The sequence below is a fragment of the Candoia aspera genome, chromosome 1 (genome assembly GCF_035149785.1).
Source record: "Candoia aspera isolate rCanAsp1 chromosome 1, rCanAsp1.hap2, whole genome shotgun sequence".
Taxonomy (NCBI): Eukaryota; Metazoa; Chordata; class Lepidosauria; order Squamata; family Boidae; genus Candoia; species Candoia aspera.
In genome coordinates this window covers 213,040,290-213,063,369 of record NC_086153.1, presented here as the reverse complement: position 1 = coordinate 213,063,369, position 23,080 = coordinate 213,040,290, and the positions used below count along the sequence as shown (strand labels likewise).

Here is a 23,080-nt window from a genome sequence, read left to right as displayed (position 1 = left end):
TTGTCAGGCTTGGCAATCTGCCTTCCCAACAGAGAAGAGTATTGACTTACCGCTGGCAATATCCCTACCTAATAGGTGCTAAAAGGGCATTTTGGGCACTGTGAAGCAGGTGTGGCTGGGAATCTTCAGAGCCAAGGTCCTCTGTCTCTTGGCATCCTCATAGATCTTTTCTTCTATCGACCCACAGGCCACCTGGAAGGCAGACTAATACTTCTCCCCATTAGCTTAAATGGGGGCCAGTAATGGAAATCACTAGGGCTGAAAACCCCATTAAAGTCCCCTCCCTTCCTTTCTTAAATTGCATGAGCTTTGGAAATGGTGGACAATCCTTCACATCCCATTCCATCAACCCTATCCAGAATTGTACTCTGATTCAGCTTGAATCAAATTCAAGAAGTTTTTGCAAAGGGTTGTTATACATTCATTCTACATTTCTCTGCATAATTGCATGAGATGCTGAACAGTCCACTGAAGTCAATACTGTATCAGGTCACCCAGCATACTGATATTGGATTCATATGTAATCCATATTCAGTCAAATGCCCTGGTTGCTTGATTCCCAGTCTCAAGTAAAAGCGAAATTTATTATTTTAACACTATAATTGCTAAATACATTGTTATATAGTAGATAGAAAAGGGAGGAACAGGTCTGGATCATGCATATCATACAGCTGCTAAACTCTAGCACAGAACATTGTATCTAGTTTCCCTTTCTCCCCAGGCCTGCATTAGCTAACTCTTAAGTCTTAAACTGAAATCCCATCCCTGGTTATTCTGAAGCGAGCCCCCCACCACTCGAGTAAGAGTATTTTGCCCTGCAGCATTATTTGGTCTATTCCTTGTCTGATTAGAGTGAAAAAAAAAGTTGTAAGCTATACAATGAAACAAATGTTTAAGAAAAGCAAATTGAAGAGGAATTATAGAACATGAATCTTTATTCAGCATTTTGAGAAACCTGCTGTCAGAGAAAGTGTTAGCATTCTGAATAGCACTCCCTGAAAGCATTTGAAGTAATAGCACTTGAGATCTCTTCCATTCCTACAGGGTTGTGACATGATGGTATTAAATGTGCTCTTTTAAGAAAGTCAGGGCTGATCCGCACAACTGGTTTGTCCCAGGAGAAGAACAGTCCACTGATGATTTCTTGAGGCAAGGAATGCATGATCTTTTCCTCTACTGATCCACAGGCCACCGGGAAGGCAACATCTGCCTGCCTTGTCCTGGTACTCATTAAGTAGTGTTTTCTGACTTGTCCCGGCACAAACTGTGCTGTCCAGTTTGCCCACTGTGCTATTCATTGTAGGCAAACACCTCCACTCCAATAGGCTACCACATACAATAGCAGGAATGCTCTGCCCTCTGGCCATTTGCTCCTCCTCTTCACTTTCTTTTTGAAACAAGATCATCAGTTGGAGTCCAGGCTTTCTTTATTTTTAAACAAGCTCACTGATGGAAAGAGAAATTGTGGCTCTTAAAAACCAAACAAAACAAGAAAAAGCAGGTGAAATTGATGAGTTCTGCCAGTTTCTTTCTATATCAAGTGGCAAGAAGAAATCTTCCTTCCTTCCTTCCTTCCTTCCTTCTTTTTCTTTATAAGTCCACTGATGGAATGATGAAACATGGAGGTGGTTTTTTTTTAAAAAAAGGTAAAATTGACAAGAGTTCTGCCTCTTTCTCCTTGTATACAGAGAAAAATGTTAAACAGCAGTGTTTTGTGTTTTTTTTACCAATCCACAGGTGGTTGTGTCATACACAAAGGTATCAACTGCAAAGAGAAATCAATGGGGCAAATTGTACAAAATGCTTTTTAGTAAAAACCTGTCTGCAATGGCCTCCCTTCCAAAGGAAAGTGCTTGGTGCTTCTTTTCCTGGCATGAGTGGGAAAGGTTAAGCAGCAGGGGAATTCACCATTCAGGGGACTGTGGTAAACATCAGACCATCACTATGGGCAAAGCAGAGGAAAGAGTTGAAATCCAGAACAGGATTTCTTAAACTGGCTTCATGTTTAGCCAGTTTATTCATGGGAGTCAAGTATCTTAAAGGTGCAATGTGGCATAGTCCTCAGAGATGTCAGAGAATATGACTGTTGTTTTATTTGTTTTATACATCTCACTAGGCCCTTGTAAAACTACATTCCTGTTCATTGAGAACTCGGGTGGGGGATGAGCAATGAGATCTCCTTACTGCCAAGAGGAACTATACAAGTCATTTCTGGCAATCAGACCTTTCAAGTACACTTTCATGGACACCAGAGTAAACTTTCTCTTTTTAAATGATCATCTGCATTCACTCTTTGTCAGGTTTGCCTTTGGCTGTATTTTGTCATATTCTCAAGGAATTCCTTCCCAGGGAAATAAATGAATTAGGTAGAACATGCACTCAAACTTACATCTGGAACAGCAATTCCCCCCCCCCCCCCAAATAGGACTTCTGGCATTAATGGCAATGAATATCTAAGTTTCTCTCTTCATATGCTATGTTTCATAGTCTCATGAGATTAGTCCTTTTTCTTGGAAAGCAGTAAGGAGTGCTATTTTTAGCTCTTTCCACTACAGAGAATTCTTACAATATATTTCAGTACTTGGTAATCACTCATATGCAAACAGTATATTCTAAGTACTTTCACTAGATAATGATCTCATTTTATCAGGAATCCTACTCTATTAATTCCATGCTTTAAAAATTCCTTATTTAATTTTAGGGATCACATGATAATCAATTTTATCACTGTTGTTGTTTTTATTCTTTAAAAATAATATCAAAACAGCAACTTGGATATATAGATTTTTCTGAAAATATGTAGTTGTCAGCCTTCCCAGGTAGACCAAACAGGAAACATGACCAGATGAGCTAATTCTATTTTACTGTAAGGCTACATTAACAGAATCTTGCAAGTCTGAAAGTACAAATCTCCCATCTCTTTTACAGCCTGATAAATTAGGGAGGTTCCTTTCTGAGTTTCTTTCTCTTGTTACACAACTGCAGGCTATGCCCTCTCTTATCTGATCATTCCCTAGGCAGCATCTCTTCCCCTCATCTCCCAAGGTCATTCCTACATACCATTACTGTAGTTTTGTATGCATTTTTAGCATATTGGCCTATATTAAAATCTCAGAATAAGTTCTAAAGTTACAGTTTTTAGTTCAGAATCTTTTTGTGTTCTTCATATTTTTAACTCTCTCATTGTGAACTATACTAATTGGGGGTTAGAAAGTGCTTCATTTATAGCAGACCAGAGAATCCTATTTGTCCAGAGCTTTCTATTTACTTTGGATTTTTCTTTGCTAATTAATTTGCCAGCAGCTGTATTTCTAAGATGTGGATATGACATAAATTAGCTGTTTCACACTTAATATTTACATTTCAATGTATAAAGTTTGAAAGAGGTGGTGGGGTGATCATGATGATTGCATTTTAACTTTTTAAAATAAAACTTGATCTAATTTAACTCATGTGAGATTGGTTTATCCTGTAGTCACTGCACTTCTATGTGACATAGCCAGGAGGTGGTACTACTAAAATTATTCAATAAGTTTCCATAAAGAAGTAAAAATGTAAATCTGGGATGAAGCTTTGGGAGCTACACATGTTGGTCAGTACCACTATAATGAATACTGTAGAGAATGTGTTGTTTTTAATATTTTGGCTTTTTTTCCATGTATGTCATTCCAAGCCCTTGGAAGTAGAATGGTATAAAAATGTTAATAAGTAAAAAAGTAAGTAATGTGAGTTTTTGCTTTTTGGCCTTTAGACTGCCAGTGAGAGTCCTACCTCACTCACATATCTGGATTGGGAGAGGCTTCTCCTTGAAGATAAGTGGTAGCAGCTGGAATTACCAAGCTACTGCCCCAAAGCAGGGGGCAGGTCCAGTGTATGAAGTTCCATAGGGCTTCTGGGAAAGGTTGGACCACTAGCTATCTACCCTGCAGATTTAATCCATTCACTACCACTGCATATTGCAACTATCTCCAGCAAAAAAGTATGGACTGCAGTGGACTCCATTTATTCCTGCTGTAGTGTCACAACAGAGCTTAAGCAGATCAGAATGTTTTGTGAACAATCTTGTGGCATATTCCTTTATCATGTCTACTTAGTTATTTTCTGTTTCAAGCATTTCCATAACTTTGCCACATAATTTTTGTAACACTGTCTAAAGTTCAGAACATCCAATGCAAACTTCTTTATTATGTAGATTCACCATGTACCATCAATTACAATTCCCCCTGTCCCTTCAAGCCTTTTCTAATCTAAAGAGATTTTTTTTAAAAAAAATATTCTGATGCTTATGGTTTCAAATGCTAATTTGATGAATTATAAATGTAGACCTATATATAAAATTAGGGTAGAGACTTTCCCTGTATATTGCTGAACTACAGCTGCCCACAGCAACTTCTGGAGAGTCACAGCTTCCCAAATCTTGATTAAAATATCTCAATTGTTGTGTTGTTTTTAATCTTTTAGTTTTTCTTCCCCATATGTGCTACTTTGAATCATTGTAAGTAGAGAAGCTGAGGACATTTGGTGTCCTCAGTTGAAACTGCAGGTAGGCAGGAAACTCTTTTCTATCTCTTTGCAAAATAAACATTTCTATTTGAATTGCTGCTGTTCAAGGTTTAATGTGATGGAATTCCGAGAGCCTGGAAATGAAAATGGACATTTTGAAAATACCGCAGAACAAGAACAGATGGACATTTTTATGGCATCAAATGATTAGCATCTTCCTGTGAAGCCAAGATTCAGAAAAAGGATTGAATGCAATGGGAAGCATACACACCCTTTTACTCATTCATTAATGGGAACCAAGTTACATTTATTCAGTTTGCAAGATTCTGTAACCCAAGTCCTCTTTTCTTTGCAATAAATCAGTCTACTCAGAATCTGTGTGATAATCTTACTTTCTTAGTAGTAAACTGACTTGAGGGCAGTATCATATCTCAAAATTATCTAAATCTGGGTTTAAAACTTCCTATTTTAATGCTATGTCGATGTCATTTTAATCTAAAGTATATAAAAAGCACAGGAGAAGATACTGAAAGGCCTTAAGAAGTTGGATTTGAACAGATGGTTAAAATGTTTTTTTCTTTTGCAATAGTAACAAAATACTGAGGTACAAAATAAGTCTGGAATGCAAGTTCTTGATCTATTTTTACAAAATGTTATGATACATGAGCTAAGCATAAGTATCCCCCAGGAAATGAGATAGTAGCAATAAATTTTCATGTTCCAGAACAGATGGCCATGCCACATGAAGAAAGCAAAATGTATCAAGCTCTGTGAAATGAGAAAGAAAAGAAAACTCCTTGTCCACATGTTATTCTTCTTGCAAACTGTTCTACATGTGGTATCATAGGCATTCTGTATGAGCCGCATGACATCACGTTAGTCTCCTTTCTCTCTTTCATCTCGGTTGCTATAAATCAGCCTGGACTGTGAGTAATGCTGAAGGAGCTAAATGTTCAAAATTTGTGTCTGTCTCTTTTATTAGCTAGCTAGAGTAAACTGGAGGCTATCGTTCAATGTCAGGTTCAGTATCCAATGACCCAATACATTAAATTGTGGCAGCCACAAATCAAGGGCATAATGAAGTCTGAGAAGTGGTCTATACTGATTTATTAGGACATCTGTCTGACTATAGACAATCTAGTGTTGCCCTTGGACAGCATCAGCTATTCCCATGGTCTTCTACATATCAGACTGGCCTTCAAAAAAAGAATGTCAAAAAAACTTGCAAAGATCCCAAGGTTTTGCTTCAGTATTTGGACAGATGGGTAAAAAAAAAAATACAAGTGAGATAGGCAAATATTAACTGGCACATAAATATTATTTATTTATTTATTTATCTATCATATTTTTATCACTGCCCATCTCCCTCATATGGGGGACTCTGGGCGGTTCACAATAAAACAGTTTAAAATTAATAAAATCATAATATCATTAATCTACAAATATCTATATCAATAAATAAATATAAAATGTAATGAGATCCAAGTAATGGGAGATCTAATACCACCCAGAGGGGAGCAAGATCGACCTCAGCAGGACTAAGCCAACCAATCCCAAGAGTGGCTCTTCCTCTCCCCACTCCAGGCATGGTGACAAAGCCAGGTCTTCAATTGTTTCCTGAAGTCCAAAAGAGAGGAGGCTAGCCTCACTTCCAGGGGAAGAGTGTTCCAAAGGGTGGGAGCTGCTGCAGAGAAGGCCCGCCTCCTGGACCATGCCAGATGGAATTCTCATGCAGACAGGGTCCATAGCATGCCCTCTCTGCATGACCGGGTGGGACGGGTTGATGTAACAGGGATGAGATGGTCCCTTAGGTAACCTGGACCCATGCCATGTAGGGCTTTAAAGGTGATAACCAACACCTTGAATTGGACCCGGAAGCAAACTGGGACCCAGTGCAGCTCGCGCAGCAATGGGGTAATATGCGCTGATCTTGGAACACCCAAAATCGCCTGCGCAGCTGCATTTTGGACCAGCTGTAGCTTCCGGATACTCTTCAAGGGTAGCCCCATGTAGAGTGCATTACAGTAGTCTATATGGGAGATGACCAGGGCATGAGTGACCATTCAAAGGGCCTCTCATTCCAGGAAGGGGCATAACTGGCGCACAACACGAAGTTGCGCAAAGGCCCTTCTGGCCACAACTGCCACCTGCTCTTCCAGCAGGAGTCATGAGTCCAAGATGACCCCCAAATTACGCACTGGGTCTGTCTGTGGCAGTGCCACCCCATCCAAGACTAAAGATGGCAAGTTCCTTGGAGCAGAGAGGCCATTAACCCACAGCCACTCCATCTTACCAGGGTTCAGCTGAAGCCTGTTGTTCCCCATCCAGGCCCCCACAGCCCCCAGGCACCTGGAGAGGGCAGTCACAGCATCACTTACTTCCCCCGGGATGGAGATATATAACTGAGTATCATCAGCATATTGATGATACCTCATCCCGTGGAGATGGATGATCTCACCCAGCAGTTTCATGTAGATGTTAAAAAGGAGAGGAGAGAGTACCAACCCCTGTGGCACCCCACAAAGGAGGGGCTGTGAGCCCGATCTCTCCTCCCCTATTAACACCAACTGGGACCTGCCCTGGAGGAAGGAGGTGAACCAGCGTAAGACTACGCCACCCACCCCCAACTCCCTGAGCCGACCCAAAAGGATACCATGGTTGATGGTATCGAAGGCCGCTGAGAGGTCAAGGAGAGCAAGGATGGCTGCACTGCCTCCATCCTGCTCCCGCCAGAGATCATCCATAAGTGCGACCAATGCTGTTTTTGTCCCATATCCGGGCCTGAATAATCCGCTTCCTCCAGGATCCTCTGGAGCTGCAGTGCCACCACCTTCTCACCCACCTTCCCCATAAAGGCAAGGTGGGAGACTGGATGAAAGTTATCCAGCACGGTAGGGTCCAGTGATGGTTTCTTGAGGAGAAGGCATACCAACACCTCCTTAAAGGCCACTGGAAACACCCCCTCCCGCAAGGATGTATTTACCATTGACTGGGCCCAACCACACGTCCCCTCCCAAGCTGCCTTCACCAGCCAGGAGGGACACGAGTCTAATTGACAGGTGGTAGCATTTACAGTCCGGAGGATCTTGTCCACTTCCTCAGGTCCAACAGGATCAAACCGTTCCCAGATAACTGGGTAAGTACGCTCCCCAGGCATCTTCCCAGACTCTATCCCACGCTTGGAGTCCAACTTAGAGCGAAGCCGAGCGATTTTATCTTGCAGATGCCCCAAAAATTCCTCAGCACAGCCCTGTAGATGATTTTCTGGATCCCCTTTCCCCAACAGGGATCGGGTGACCCTAAACAGGGCCACTGGGTGGCATTCTGCAGATGCAATAAGAGCGGAGAAATACTGGCGCTTCGCTGCTCTTACCGCCACAAGGTAGGCCTTAATTGCGGCTCTAGCTTGTGTCCAGTCGGGCTCGGTCCTTGTCTTTCTCCAGCAGAATTCTATCGTTTATACTATTCTTGAAACTCAAATTAAAGTCTATTAAAGATTTGGAAGTTGGTTGAAATAGAGAAGTAGAAAATGGTCCACAAGATAGGACGCAACAAACTTATATGGAAATACATTTTCTCTTTATATTGTTGTTATAAGAATATAATCTTGATTTAAGTTAAAACTTTTCTATATTGCAATTTCTCATTTTTCTTTCTTATATTTTGAACTAATAATAAAATTGTGTAAAATCCAGATTCTACATGCTGATGTACAGCATTTATTAGTGTAGCAGATATCACCTTTTGATTATATCTCCTCCCCCTCCTCACCATTTTTTTACACTGATTTTTTTTTTTACTGCATGGGAATGCTAGAAACAATGAAAGTCCACCTGTGTCCCTTTTCCTGCCTAGGACCTAGCAGTAAATCACAGTTCTTCTGAAACTTCATGGTTTAGTCCATCACTTCATTTGATTTGGCAAAGGTCTAATAGAAGACATTTCAAGATTACAGTTACTATTGCAAATAAGGATGACCACACTTGATAATCCACTGATAGTGCTAAGAGAGAATTACCTTATATATCACCAGGAGTTTATCTTTAAGGTTTCTTCTTCATACCTTTTGAAATTAACAGATACTTGCAACACGTAGAAGCTTTGTTGTTGAAGTGAATGACCATTTCTAGCCTAGAGACTAGTTCATCTGTTTCAACCCTTACACATTGCATACGCAAACGTTTTCTTGAGAGGAACTGTTTCAACTGAGTCCAAAGACAACTTTTATCTGTTTCTGATAAAACAGATTTAAAATAAATAAAGTTTGCTTTAATTTGAAAAGATATGCATTCACGTGTGTGTGTTTGTGTTTGTGTGTGTGTGTGTGTGTGTGTGAATGATACATAGAGAAAGATATGTTATATTTTTTAATAACAATTGTATCATGGCCTTAATCATAGCAACACATCTATTGAGTCAAGAGGTGCTGAATCAGTGGAATTAATAGCTGAGAAGTACTGGATTAAGGGGCCCTGATACTGAGATCAAATCTAGCAAGCAGAAACCCCAAATTAGAGACCATAGTTAGACAAAAATGAGGGTCCATCTGTGTCATCCCAGTGAAGCTTGTGTCTTTCAAGTCTGCTCATTGTTGCAGTCAGCGTGGCTAGCAACGTAACAGGCTCTGAGGAGGGATATACCAAGATTATCTACAGCAAACTGCAGAGGCTGTGTAGAATAGTCCAAGGAACTTCATGGAATACCTGCTTATTGGATCAAATAATTATTCAAGATTCTGTGGGATCTCTCTTTAGCTGCTTTTTTTTTTAAATTCCAGTTTTCAGCATCTAAATGTATACAATGCCCTGCCTGTTCATCATCTTCCCTTATTATCTGCCTTGGATTTACTTCATCTCATCCTACAGTCTTTAGATTTGTTTTTATAATGTTGCTAAGTCCCTGTATATGCGTCATAGTTTTAACATATATTTTTAAGAACAGGGAATGCATCACAGTGTATCAAATACAACTGGTTGTGTGTTCTTTCCTCCCATTGGAAGAATAGGAATATTCTTCTTAAATTTCCTATTCTTCTGATGGGAGAAAAGAACACACAACCAGTTGTATTTGATACAGCTGTGATGTATCAAATCTTTGACCTTAAAGTTACAATAAAGGGCACCAGAATATGAAATATAAGAAGATTAAAGCTGTTACATTTAGCCGGAAATAAGAAAACATTGTACTCAGTTTGGTTTACTACTGAGAAGATCAGCAGAAGACTGCACTATAAGGATCCAGTTCTATACATATATATCCAACAGTAAGCCTAAATGAATATAACGCGTCTTTTAAATAAACACAGTTAGTATTGCATGCTAAGCCTGCATTTCTATATGAAGTTCTTGAGAAGCCTCACTGAGCTCATAGGAGTTACTCTTGCATAGATTATACAGGATCACACTGAAAATGTTACCTTGCTGATTTAAAATGTATGTTTTTGAAGCTTTTCACCTTAAAAGGATAAATAATAAAATATACATGGCCAGAACCAAATGTGAGATTTCTGAGTCCTGATGTAAGCTGTTCATTTCAGATAATGTCACTCTGAGAATAATTTTCATTTCTGCAGCAGTACGAAGTTGAATAACTATAATTCTAAAAGTAAGTAAAGTCAACATGCTGGTACGTTAATCCATTCAGCCATATGCATAACTACAGTAGCTAAATTTTAAGTGTTTCAGTCCACATTTCAACCCCTGGGACAAAATAAACTTAGATCCATCTGCCTGAGAAGAATTCATTTGCAGATTGCAGTCTCAGCTACAACTGTACATACAAAGACAAGATAATTTAATACATACCATTCATATGCCCCTAATATTTTAGTTGATTTTATAAACAAATGTTTTAAAAGCTGCTCAAATAATCACAAATATACAATTCTTCAATTTAATGAACACCTGAAAATTAGAAATCCATAGAAAAAAATAGTATAGTATTTTTGGATATCAATGACCTTTTCCTACTGAAGTGCAGCAGATTTTCAAAAATTGTAATATATGTGATAGAAATATTAATCTTTTCAGTATAATATACAAAGCAGGAATCCATTTGGGTAATGCGTCTAAATTATTTTGATATGTATTGCTCGAATGAGTGATAGATTTAGTTTCATTAACTTATGCTGAAAGGAAAGTGTCATTTTTGCAACATTTTCTAACAACAAATATCTGATGATGTTAGATATTCATGAATAAATATTCAGAATGATCAATGGGCATGTATAGGAAGGACTTCATTTTTTGACAATATATTTGACATTAAGAGCAAAGATAAGGGAAATCTGTATTGATGTCTAAAGTGTCAAGTCTGTCAACATCCTTATTTCTGATTAAATAGGAATAAGATCATGTTACTGATTTATATGCCAAATCTACCTACTTCCACACATTCCAGCGTTGTTCTTCCAGTTGAGTTAGCAAATAGTCTATGTATTTATTTGAGTCCATATACTCCTGAAGGGAAGAAAAAAAATTATCAGTGAATTTCTGAAAGTTAAAAAGTGCCAGTAGATAAAGTTTTTAATAATTTTAAAATGGCAGTTTTCTGTCTCTGAGTCTATTCCTGCAGTAAAGAGCAGCTTTAAGAAAGGGGGAAAGTAGCATTTAAACTGGGAAAATGACATAGGAAATTAATTAAAGGGCCCTCTAATTAGAGAGTTTCAATAAAATTTGGAGCCAAATGTCAGCTTTAAAATAAAAATTAAAAGGTCAGGAAAGTCTTTTCTGACCTATGCACAATATGATTTTATGGTAAAGAGTCGCATAAGTGCTCAGTAGCAATTCTAAGGAGAAAGGGGGGAAAATGAGATAATGGTTTTTCTGGCTATATCTCATCATTTTCTAACAACTTGAATTCCTTTGTGTCTCTTTATGTTAAAAAATAATGCAAAATAGGTATCAGCGTATTCTCTTACATATTGATATTTAAAATGCTTCAACAAGATGGCAATGAATACTACTGCTGCTAAGGAAAGTTCTTAACTATGTACAGTATATGTCATCAGATGACAGCACTTGCCCCTTGTTTTATTGCTTTTACCTAAAAACCCAAACTCCACCTCTTTAGGAGAGCATATATTTTTGCTCTCCTGATTCTTTGATTCTCATGCTTTATTGTTAACTGAGAAGGTTTCCAGCTGTGGAATTAGTGAAAGACCTCGGTTTAACCATTTGTCCTCATAATTGAAGAGTGCAAGAAAGAAGTCCATGAATAATGCAATATTCCCACATATCTTTTTTTCATGAGGATATATGTTACAAGATGACAACTATCATATTTCCTGTACCTTTTCTTTTTGTAGTGTTTCTCAGGAGCTTTCCCTAGCTTAGAACAGATTCTAAACTGAGACTAGATGTCCTAATGCTGACACACTACCAGAAATCAATTGCAGGGAAACACACCAAAGAATTCTGATCCATTTTTTAAATAGAAAACTGAATTATACATTAATAATTGTATAATTATGTACATTATTATGTACATTAGTAATTGATGGAACTGTAAATGAAGTGTGCTAAAGCTTTCACTGTGATTTCGGTTTTGGATAACAACATAGGATACATCAGGTCAGATGTTTCAGTCCACCAAAAGGATATGATTAGGAAGAACAGAAAAGTTGATGATCGTAGCACTCTATGGATCCATACTACCTGTTTTGCTACCTAATTAAATTAATAACATGGATTACTATATAACAATAAATAATTATCCTATAGAAAAGTATTTCTCATTAGTCCCAATCTCTAAAATGTATTCAACATTTTAGAATTCTTCTGGAACTATTAAGAAACAGTGGCCAGATATTCAAATGCCTTGTATAGCCAGGACAGTTTTATGCTATGCAGCAAATTCATGCATCATTTGTGTTGCTGTTGCAGTGATGAGATGGTGCTAAATCTAATAAGATAACTGTTTATCAAAAGAATATGGAATAAATCTACTGGAAAGGATACCAGGCACCTATTATTGCAGACATCCACATGTTGATATCAGATAACCATATTAAAAAAGCTTACACATATAAACATATGTAGGGATGGGCCAACAATAAATCAAGCACATATGTTTTACTCTTGGAGAATTCATTAAGGTTTTACAATATATTTTACATGGCTTTCAATGAGTTGGATTCAAAAGTGTTTTTCCATTCAAGAAAAAGAGTTATGTGAATGGAAGTGCCAATGAAGGCAGTTTCTGCTGTCACAATATGCAAACAGAATTGTAACTACACCCAGTGTTCACAGAATTGTTGAAAGAGTTGTGATGAGTATTAGGGCATTTTTCTCTAATTCAATGCCTTCCAGATCAGATAAGGCTACAATCCTTGATTTCCCAGATGGTGGACACATTGGCTAGGAATTCTGGATGTTGTATTCTCAACAGATTTGGAGGGCATCAAGTCGGGGAAGACTATGCTAAGAATTAAGCTTGTGAACAGGTAATCTTACGTCCCAGTTTTGTTAGAACTTACACTTCTATTTTGTTAAATTCTGAGTTCCAACTGAATTTTTATTATAACATCCAAAGAAAGCATACGGAAATAACTCCATTATTGGAAACCATGCAATATCTCCTACTTTGCTCTTTGCTAGGGTCACACTGTTACACACAGCAGGGCCTCCCTCTTGCCAACTTATGAACAGTGAAATATGGACCTCAGTAAAAAGAAATATAACTTGGTGAATGGACAGAGGAAAATTTCTAAATATTTTGTACCTCTCCAAGAAGCCAGCATCTAAATCAGAGCTGTGGAACATGCTCATTGTTACTGACCTGTTCTCCTATTTGTATGAATTTTATTTTTAAAAAAATGTATTCCTATTGTGAAGGAAGGAAGCAATTAATTTGTCAGACTTATGAGGTAGTCCAGACAAGAAGCACACCCAGAAGTACTAATTCTAACTTTATTGTAAAGTTACATTAACAGAATCTTCCAAGTTTGAAAATACATCTTTCCCCCCTCACCTTTACAGTCCAAGAAACCAGGAAGGGTCCCTTCTGAGATGTTTGCCATGCCCATGTTCCTTCTGTGGGTTCAGCTGCCTCTAGTCTGACCATTACCTAGTCTATGACTCTCCTTCCTGTCTCCCAAGATTATTCCCATGTACCATTACAAAATGATCTCAAGTCCTTCCAATCTTTACATTCTAAAATGCTAGAAAATACTAATATTTTATAGATAAATTATACATATGAGTAGTAGTCACACGAGAAAGGTGTATATTAAATGTTGCTCAGCTGTGAGCTATACATACACTACATTAGACATTTCAGCATCATTGCTGCATTGAGACATCCACCCTATTTAAGGAGTCTAAGTTGAATGATAATATACATTTTAATAAGAAAATCCAGTTATTTGGCCTGAAACAAAGACTTCTTATACTGTTAAAGCCACAGGGAAAAGCTTATATAGAAGGGGCTTTACCTGTCACCCCACATCCCTCCCCTGAAACCTGCTTCCAAGAATCTCCTGAGGTGGACCATCTGGGATGCAGACCAAAGAGAAAATCCAGCCCTTATAAGAGGCATGTTCATTTGCTGTTGGATCAACAATACAACCTAATCTTCCTTGGCTTGTTTATTACTGTACTCCTTCATTTTAATTTGTGTTGCTATCCATAATTATATTCACCAAAAATAAATGACATGGTCAGATGGTTTGCCATGAAAAATAAGCAAAAGCCAAAAGCCAAGAAAGTTTACATGCAGCTTGCATTATGTTCTGGAAACTGAATTCCTTTTGATTTTGAACATAATCTTTTAAAACAAACAGTTACAGCTGCTTTAAACAACATTTTATACAGAGTTCTTAGCTGATCATAATATTTCAGCATTAGCATGTCATATTAAATCTCAGCCGAAGTGATTAAACCTGTTTTATCAACTTCTATGTTGAATCTCATTGTTTTGAAGGATTGTTTTGGCTAGGCACCCTTCGCTCAAATCTTTTTGTTTGGAACCATGCCTATGAGCACATTTTGATACAGCATGAGGCTGCTTTAAAACCCAATCCTGCACTCTATACTTATGGCCAACAAATGTCTTACATTCATAATCATAATGGACTTGCTAGGAAGTCTGCAGAATAAAAAAGGCCTTAGAGGTTTCAAAAATATATTGTTTCTGTGGATCTAGGATTTTTCCGCATAGTTTTCAACCCAGATCCTATTTTTTGTTTTGTTTTGTTTAGATCCCAAGGTACATTCGAACTTAGAGGAGAAAGCATCAGCTTGCAAATGAAGCCTAATGTTAGAAAACAACTGTATGGATTCCAAACAGAACGAAGAACTGCAGGGCTGGGAGGTCATGGAAAGCCATTGTCATCCTTTCCCTCCCCAAAACTGGGATATTATGATTGGCCTAAAATGCAGTTGTCACAGAAAGAAAGGCAGTTAAGTGAAGTAAGATAAGTAAATTCAATGTAATCAGTATTTAATATGAGAAAATAGAAACTATTGCCATCACTGGCTAATTGTTTACAAGAAAATAGGTCAAACAAAATACACTAAATGTATGTGATAGTTCTAAGTTTCTGATCCATCCAGCATATGATGTCTACAAGTGACTTATGAATATGATAGGTCAAAGGAGTCATGAAGTGTTAACATGGCATAAATAGTATTTATGTGAAGTGCTAGAGAAACCTAGGAAAGCCCCCCTCCCCCTTTTAATGCAATTTTTATTATGAGTTTCTGAAAGCACTGTTGATCCTTGCAATTTGGTTCTAGAGTTATGTGCAAGGGCTTGTAAAATTAATTATGATTTTACTCTCACTGCAGTCCAGAACAGTTTTTCACCGCAAGAGCAAGATGGATAACTTTTGCCTGATGTAGTTCCTTACATCTGAAAGTTAGTCTTGAGTGCTCTAAGATGTCTTGTTGCGTTCTTTTCTTCATTGCATTTTCTGAGCTAATATTAACCTAAAATCAGTGCTAAGAAAAAGGATATAAAAACTCAGTAGTAACTATCTCACTATGTAAATGCACCTTCCTCAAGAAATGTACAAATCTGCCAACTTTTTGTTTCCCTTCTCATTTTACTGGCTCATGATGGGTTTTCACCAATATTTATTTATTTTATTTTATTTATTTTATTTTATTTTATATCCCGCTTTTATTATTTTTATAAATAACTCAAGGCAGCAAACATACCTAATACTCCTTCCTCCCCCTATTTTCCCCACAATGGCAACCCTGTGAGGTGAGTTGGGCTGAGAGTGAGTGACTGGCCCAAGGTCACCCAGCCAGCTTTCATGCCTAAGGTGGGACTAGATCTCACGGCCTCCTGGTTTCTAGCCCATTGCCTTAACCACTGGACCAAACTGGCTCTCATCTTGCACATTGTTTTTAATAATATGCTCTGCTTGGATGTATTTCTCCTAATAAACACATTTTACAAGCACTTGCTCCTAACAGAAGATGTTTTTGTGCATGCTTTCACCTCATATGCACATTTGGTATGCATTTTTTAAAAGTGTGAATTGCTTTGCAAGAAAAATCTTGGGATATCAGCATATGATTCAGCTTCATTTTACATATATATTGAGGAAATGATTCATTTGCACTGCATCACAAACCATATGAATTACCCACCCCGCCCCCGACCCATCCTTGCCTTTCATGCAGATGTCATATGGGGCAAGGTTTAGGTGCCCATTTTACACCAGCAAGGCTTCCAGGGAGGAGGAGAATAGGCAAATCAACAAATGCAGTTGCTCAAACAATCTGTCTCAAGCTGTCAGTGGGGAAAACATCCTTACCCAGTAAAACGAAGCAGCCATGTTACTGTTTGTCTTTTTCTATGCTCCAATGGATTCCACCCCATGATCCCTCTTCTCTTTTATGTTATGACCTGTGGTTACAACAATAAACTTTACTTACTTACTCTCCTCTTGAGCCCTTCACAGTTACGTGCAGAGAGCCATTGTAGTGTAGTGGTGTGACCTAGGTTCCAGTCCATCCTTAGCCATGGAAGCTCACTTTGGGCCAGGCCCTCTTTCTCCACCCAACCTACCTTGCAGGGTTCTTATTATGGGAAAAATCAGGAAATGCACACCTTGCCTGCATTTTGCAAAACTATAGAAATTATCCTACTCTGAAGGGCTTTGGGGAAAGATGGCATACCTGGGTCTCATTTACACAGTGTGTATTACTGTGAGAGTAATAGTGTAATGTAATATAATATACACACAGTAAGTAATAGTGTAAATATGCATAGACACTCCCATGCATACATACAAAAATATGAGTGCATGTATAACTTTAAAATAACCCAAGTCTTTTTTTCCTAGGCAAGTGTTACCAAGTGATGCTGATGTCTGTAACAAGTATCACAGGTATGATTTCACTTGAGATGCTCAAACATCACATGACAAAGGCATATTTTTAGCTATTTACCTTTCCCTTCATCATAATTTTCACCAAGTAGACGTGAGCACTTGCCAATCAGAAACTGTATCTGGAGGAGTTTTCTGAAGCTTATAATTCCTAGTCCATACAAAACTCATTAAACCTTTGTGCAGAGTTAAAATCTGTTCAGTTTATTCCTTTTCAAACTAAGGAAACCGAGTCATATAAATTTCAGGACAGAGGGTTACATAAATTTTAGGTGGAATGTTATCTATAAGCAGTATCCATTGAGGAGGAAAACTCATCAAAATTCTTCACTCCATGGACTCCTGTTTAGTGGCTGAGACTGCCTTTAGAAAAACATTGCTGGCTTAGAAAATCATTCCCCAGAGCTATATACAGTAGCTCCTGTATGTTGTGACCTGTCATGAAAATACAGACATGAAAGATTAGCAGTGAGAGGCCAACAGGAGTGCAGAAGCTGAGGCTGCCTTGTCTGCAGACATGCCAACACATTCTTCACCCCTTTAGTAAGACAGCTGAAAGGCATCTTGCTTTCATTGTTTCCTGCAGTCCTTTGTCTTTCTTTCTTTTCCATGTCTGGCAGTGCACCCAGGTCTAGCCACAAACATTTTTTGCTGCAAGAACAGGGCTTGTTAAGGCAGGTTGGAAAGCAGCATTTGCTCTGCAGTAGCCAACAATGCTCATATCATCAGGTCGCTGCACTTCTACCATTTTTAAAGGACAATTGCTCTGCAATTAATATTAGAATTGGCATGTGCGTATGCCTCCATACAGATACCAAATTAGGCGTATATTTGCATGTATATAACAACCCAGATCACATTCCTGGGTTAATAAAACAGAGTTATAAATGATTTTTATTTTGCAGTTGATCTGGAAAGCCATTTGATGAAATGTATTTTCCCTCCAGAACATATCAGAATAGGCTTCTTGCAGAAGATTCAGGGATTACAGTATTGTATCTGTGCCTCTAGCACTGAGTTACTGGTGAACTTGATTGGTTTGGATATTTGGTTGGTTGAAAAAGAGGATACTTTCTGAAATACTGTATGACTTTTGCTAGGAACAGATAGCAGAACATAGTTCCAATGGAAGAGGTGGGCTTTTATTGTATCATTGCCTTGTAGCTATGTGTGACTAGTAACACTGGTTGGGCTAGTGAGCTAGGAAATTGATATCCCAGGCTTTATAGATTTCTGCCCAAAACTGGTAAAAAAGCATGTTTCCATAGATCAGATAGTTTGAAGGCCTTATAGTCCTAAACAGCTGGTGAATTTGGCTGGTTTGGCCATCTGAGAAACGGTCATCAAGATAAGTGCTGCCTTGTTCTGCCTTGTTTTGTGTGATTAAGGAGCTCACAAAAGCACAGCATTTAATATTGTTAACTACTGTTGTCTTTTATCTCTAGGACATTCTACTGTTTATGGCATCAATTTTATTTTAAAAGTTCCTATTTAATTCCACCTTTCACACTGTGTCCTATCCGGTGTCATCTTTGAACTTCCACTGTGTACAAATATGAACCAAAATCTTCTGACACATCTATTTATTCATTAACTCTAGAGACAATTTGAATAAGAAACACCCATGACAGAAGGGGAGTTTTTCAAGCTGAGGAGTCAAGATAAAACTAGCTCAATTAATCAAATCCAATAAGTCTAATCACACATGTGTATTTTCCATTTAACACTTTAATGTTATAAAATTTTAATAACAGATTCTCATTAACATATTATATATTTAGCAAAACATTTTATTATTTAAATATTTTTATAACTTGGGATCCTATTCCTATAACATGCTTATTAGGTTCAAGAGGGGGCAATATATCATAAGAATGTAAAAATAGGTTAATTGATCCAGTAAACTGACCTCAAAAGATTAAATTTAACCCAAAACAAGCCCAGTCATGGACAGAGTTAACCAGTCATTCATGTCATGGGAACAATTTCTAATTTTGTTTACAAAGACAAAGAGGAAGAAAGAAATGGACAAGGCACCATAGCACAGAATACAAACACTGATTGGTTGCAGTGGCTAAGCCAACTGCTACCTGGCTGATTGGCTGGCCAATGGGAAGGGCTAGTGTTATCTTGAAGCCTTGCCAGTACCCTTCTGGTATAAGGTCTTATGGGATACCACAGAGTACTTAGAGAAAGAAGATGAGAATTCTATATTCCTAATATGGTCTGTGTTGGTTTCTCAGTATCACTGTGAGCTACTAGTGGTAATGGTAAAAACATTTGACTAGGTTAGTGGTTGACTGTATTAACTGTGTAGTGGAAAAAGGCCCGATTTGTACTATATCAACATATTAAAAAATACTCAGAAACACATATCTATGTACAAATACTGTATTTCCTGCACTGAAATGTTTACAACCATCCCAAGTACAATTACAGTGGATTTTTGAAGGATATGTGGGGCCAACAAGAGCAAAGAGATAGTTTATTTTTATAGCCAGCTGGCTTACATTATTGAAGTCTGGTGGTTGATAGGAATTATAATTTTTTGTATTATGTATATGCAACTAATATGAATGAAAATAAGCTTTTGCATTATGCTGAACAATAGACTAAGTACAGATACTAGCATGTTGCATTTTTTAAAAAAGGTTTATTTTCAGCATGAGACAGTAGGAAAAAACCATGTAACGACACTCAGCGTTCACAAAATTATCCACTTCATTTTGTTAAATCTGTCCCAAATGCAATATAGATGAAGTAGATGGCATCATGTGACATTGCCAAGAGAAGAAACTTGGGACAGATTTAGCAAAGTGAAGTGGCTGTTTCAAAATAGAAGTTATAATTAGAAAATCCCACACAATCGCAGCTACAGAGAGTAAGTCTGAAAAAAGGTTTTAAGTAACTTTTGTATCTGTATAGAAAGCTAATTTAACCTACTTTAAAAAAAGAAAAAGTGGTAATAAAATCTTCTGTTCTTTAGAATAATTTTGAATGAAAATGTGAATCTTAATAACATGTCCTGTAGTGCAGGAATTGGGGTGATAGTTGACTCAGCTTCCAAGACTCAGCACAAACACCAGGCTGTGATAGGGACATAGGGGGACGTGCTTAAAACTACCCTTGAAGGTAGAAGCAGACTTAGAAAAAAGGCAATTAAAATATAGTAAAATTGAATGTTGCAGAAGCTAAAATCCATGCTTGCAATAGGAGTGCTTTTTTCTCTGCCCTTTCCCTTCCTTCTTCTATATCCCCCAATGTCAAGCTCCATGTAGCTGGTAAAACTAAGGAAGAAAGAACAACATGGATTTCTGGAAAGTATCTTTAAGGCAGCCTGGTGTGAATATCGAATCTTAAAAATTGTAAGAGTAAATTCCCAGCCTCAGTTATAGTGAGTTAATTAAGTGGATTCTCCTTGAAATTCTTCCTTCCCATAGCTCTTACTTGTGGGCCAAGTTGCCTCTTCTGAGAGAAACCAAATGCCTTGTCCCTTAGCTTCCTGCAGTCCTCCAGGCCTTCATGGCAAAATTTGTGGATATAAAGTGACCATAAGGACCTCTTTTAGACCAGTAAGAATGAGTGTAACAGCTTTCAGCTGAATATACTGTAGTTGCAGTGTTCCACACAATGCAAAATTCAGATGGCTCCAGCACCCTGACCCTAGAGTATATTGTGCCCACATTTAGTTGAGCACGGTTACCGTGATTTTTCAGACCATTTTCTTTACCACAAAGATAGAATTGCCTATCTCAACTCTACTTAAAACCTCCTTTACCGAACAATCTACCACATACACAGTTTCATTACATTCCAAGTTACATATGTCAACTCGGTACTTATATTCAAGTGAATCATAATTTTCCTCATTAACAAGGTAAATGAATTCCACCCTTCACCCAAACTGATGGTAACAAGGTCTTTTCAGAATATCTACAAAATCTTTACATATATGTTCTTGAGTTTATTCCCAGTAAAGGCTAACAAGGAATCAATCCCACATTTTTTGCTGGTGTTATGAAGTTGTTTGGCATGTTAAAGTTATGTGCATGTGTTTTTGAAAAAAAAGAAAGGGTTTTCATTTTCTTGAATTTTGTAATCAAAAGAGTTTTACATGCAAAGGTGCTGAGCACATGCAAATCCCCCTGAGCCCTCAGGATTATACTTGTGGAGGAGGCAATTTAAAAGAAAGAGCTGAACTATTTAATAATTTCCTTTTAAAAACCATTTGCATTAGTATCAGCTTAACAGTAGTTAAGCAAAAGGATCCAGATAAACCAACTATTATACTCAAACAGGAAATATATTCAAAGGATACCACTTAATGCGATGTGCAGGGAAAATGTTCAGTAATCATATCCAATGGCAACTCTAGAGAAGATTTGTATCTAAGTGCAAATATCTAATTTATTTCTCATATAATAATATTCAGTGGCTGTTGTGAGCAATTCATTATCATGGAAATTAAAGCTAACACAAGAAAATAATATTTGAAGAAAAGCCTAGCATGGTCCATTAGACTCTTCTTTTTATTATCTGTATCAATGTAATAAGATACTTTTATCTTTCTTTCTTTCTAGCTGTCTTTGTGTGTATACGCATGTGTGTATGGAACAATGCTTTTTAGTTTTCTATAAATTACATACAAAAGCTTCTGAGGGCAAGCTAGTAGCTCAGTCCTTCTGATTTTCATACAAATAGGCACTTCCTATTTTTTCCCCATTCAAACTATACAGTTTGTCCCAGTAAGTGTTAATTTTAGCTAATTTTAGCTAATTTCTAAAATCACAGAAATCACAGTTGTGTTACATTTTTGTTATTAGCTTTTGCAACAGAATAAAGGATTTGGTCCTCCAAGCCAATCAGCAATTAATGAACTATTTGGGGGTTATTAAGGAAAACCAACAAATAACAAAAAAAAAAAAAACCTGAGGCAAATCACAGCAGCTTGAGCTGGTTGAAATATGTGTGTTTAAGTAAACTCTTACGTGCACGTGTCAAACTGAATAGAAATCACATGAGCAAATATTCTAGAATGAGGCATTTCACATAAATTTTAATCTTAAAAATTAAAATATAATACTTTGGTAATGTTTGGCCACATAATGAGAAGAAAGGACACCCTGGAGAAGATGCTGATGCTAGGGAGAGTGGAGGGCAACAGGAAGAGGGGCCGACCAAGGGCAAGGTGGATGGATGATATTCTAGAGGTGACAGACTCGTCCCTGGGGGAGCTGGGGGTGTTGACGACCGACAGGAAGCTCTGGCGTGGGCTGGTCCATGAAGTCACGAAGAGTCGGAAGCGACTGAATGAATAAACAACAACAATGTTTGTGGAAATATAATGTGAATTAATTATTAATATCAGTTATGGGTGGCCTTCTTTTCTTTTGCCTTCCCTAACAGGTGATTAGTATGACTGCAGGGGTGTGAGGGCATGTGTAACCCCAGCTGCTGAGTATAAAACTAACTAGTTCAATGCCTTGCACATTTAAGTTACTGAATACTTGATCCAAGGTCACTGATTCTGAAATAATTTCCTGCTCTGGTTGAGGAGAGACAAGTTCTTTGTGATACAGTACTTCTCCCTGAATTAGATCTTTCACTGTCTTTATGTAGCAGCTCTGACCACAATGAACCACCATTTAGCTCCTTGACCAAGGAACGCACAGTGGAATGCACAAAGCTGGTTAGTTCACCCTTGTTCTTTCAAACACAGGAATTCGATCTCATGTTCCCACTGAGGATGCCACTACTTTCTCTGTTGCTTGTACACTGCCTTGCCACACCAGTGGAGTTTTAATTAGTGCTATTCTTTCCTTTTCTCATACCTTGCTTTTAATATGCAAGTGTGGAAGATCTGCCCATTAAAATGTCTGTGCTGGGAGGCCGGAACAGCTAACTCCCGTCCCTCTTGGCTATTGAAAAAGAGTCACGGTGATGCCAATGAGCAGAAGCAGGAAAGCCAAAGGTCATTTTTAGATTTGTAGAGTTAAGACGTATCAGTAAATTTTATAACTGCTTTGGTCATCATTGTATAATAAACAACACATTTTATGCAATTATAATTGATTAATAAATGAGTGGTTTATAAATGTTTTGACTTTCTATTCTTGACAGCATGAATATATGTTACAGAGTTTTTTGAGATCACTTATTTTTTTAAGGATTACAAAAAATAAACAGGCAAGTTTATAAAAACATTATAAACAATGTTTTTATAATGCTCTTCAT

At 37.7% G+C, this 23,080-nt stretch overlaps 1 protein-coding gene across 1 annotated transcript in view; it reads right to left on the bottom strand.

The window, feature by feature from the left end:
- NCKAP5 (NCK associated protein 5) overlaps positions 1-23,080 on the bottom strand; it is a 612,885-nt gene that overhangs the window by 441,087 nt on the left and 148,718 nt on the right. The window contains exon 2 of the mRNA XM_063288715.1: positions 10,888-10,961. Within this exon, the coding sequence (XP_063144785.1) occupies positions 10,888-10,961 (74 nt within the window). The remainder of the gene's footprint in view (positions 1-10,887; positions 10,962-23,080) is intronic.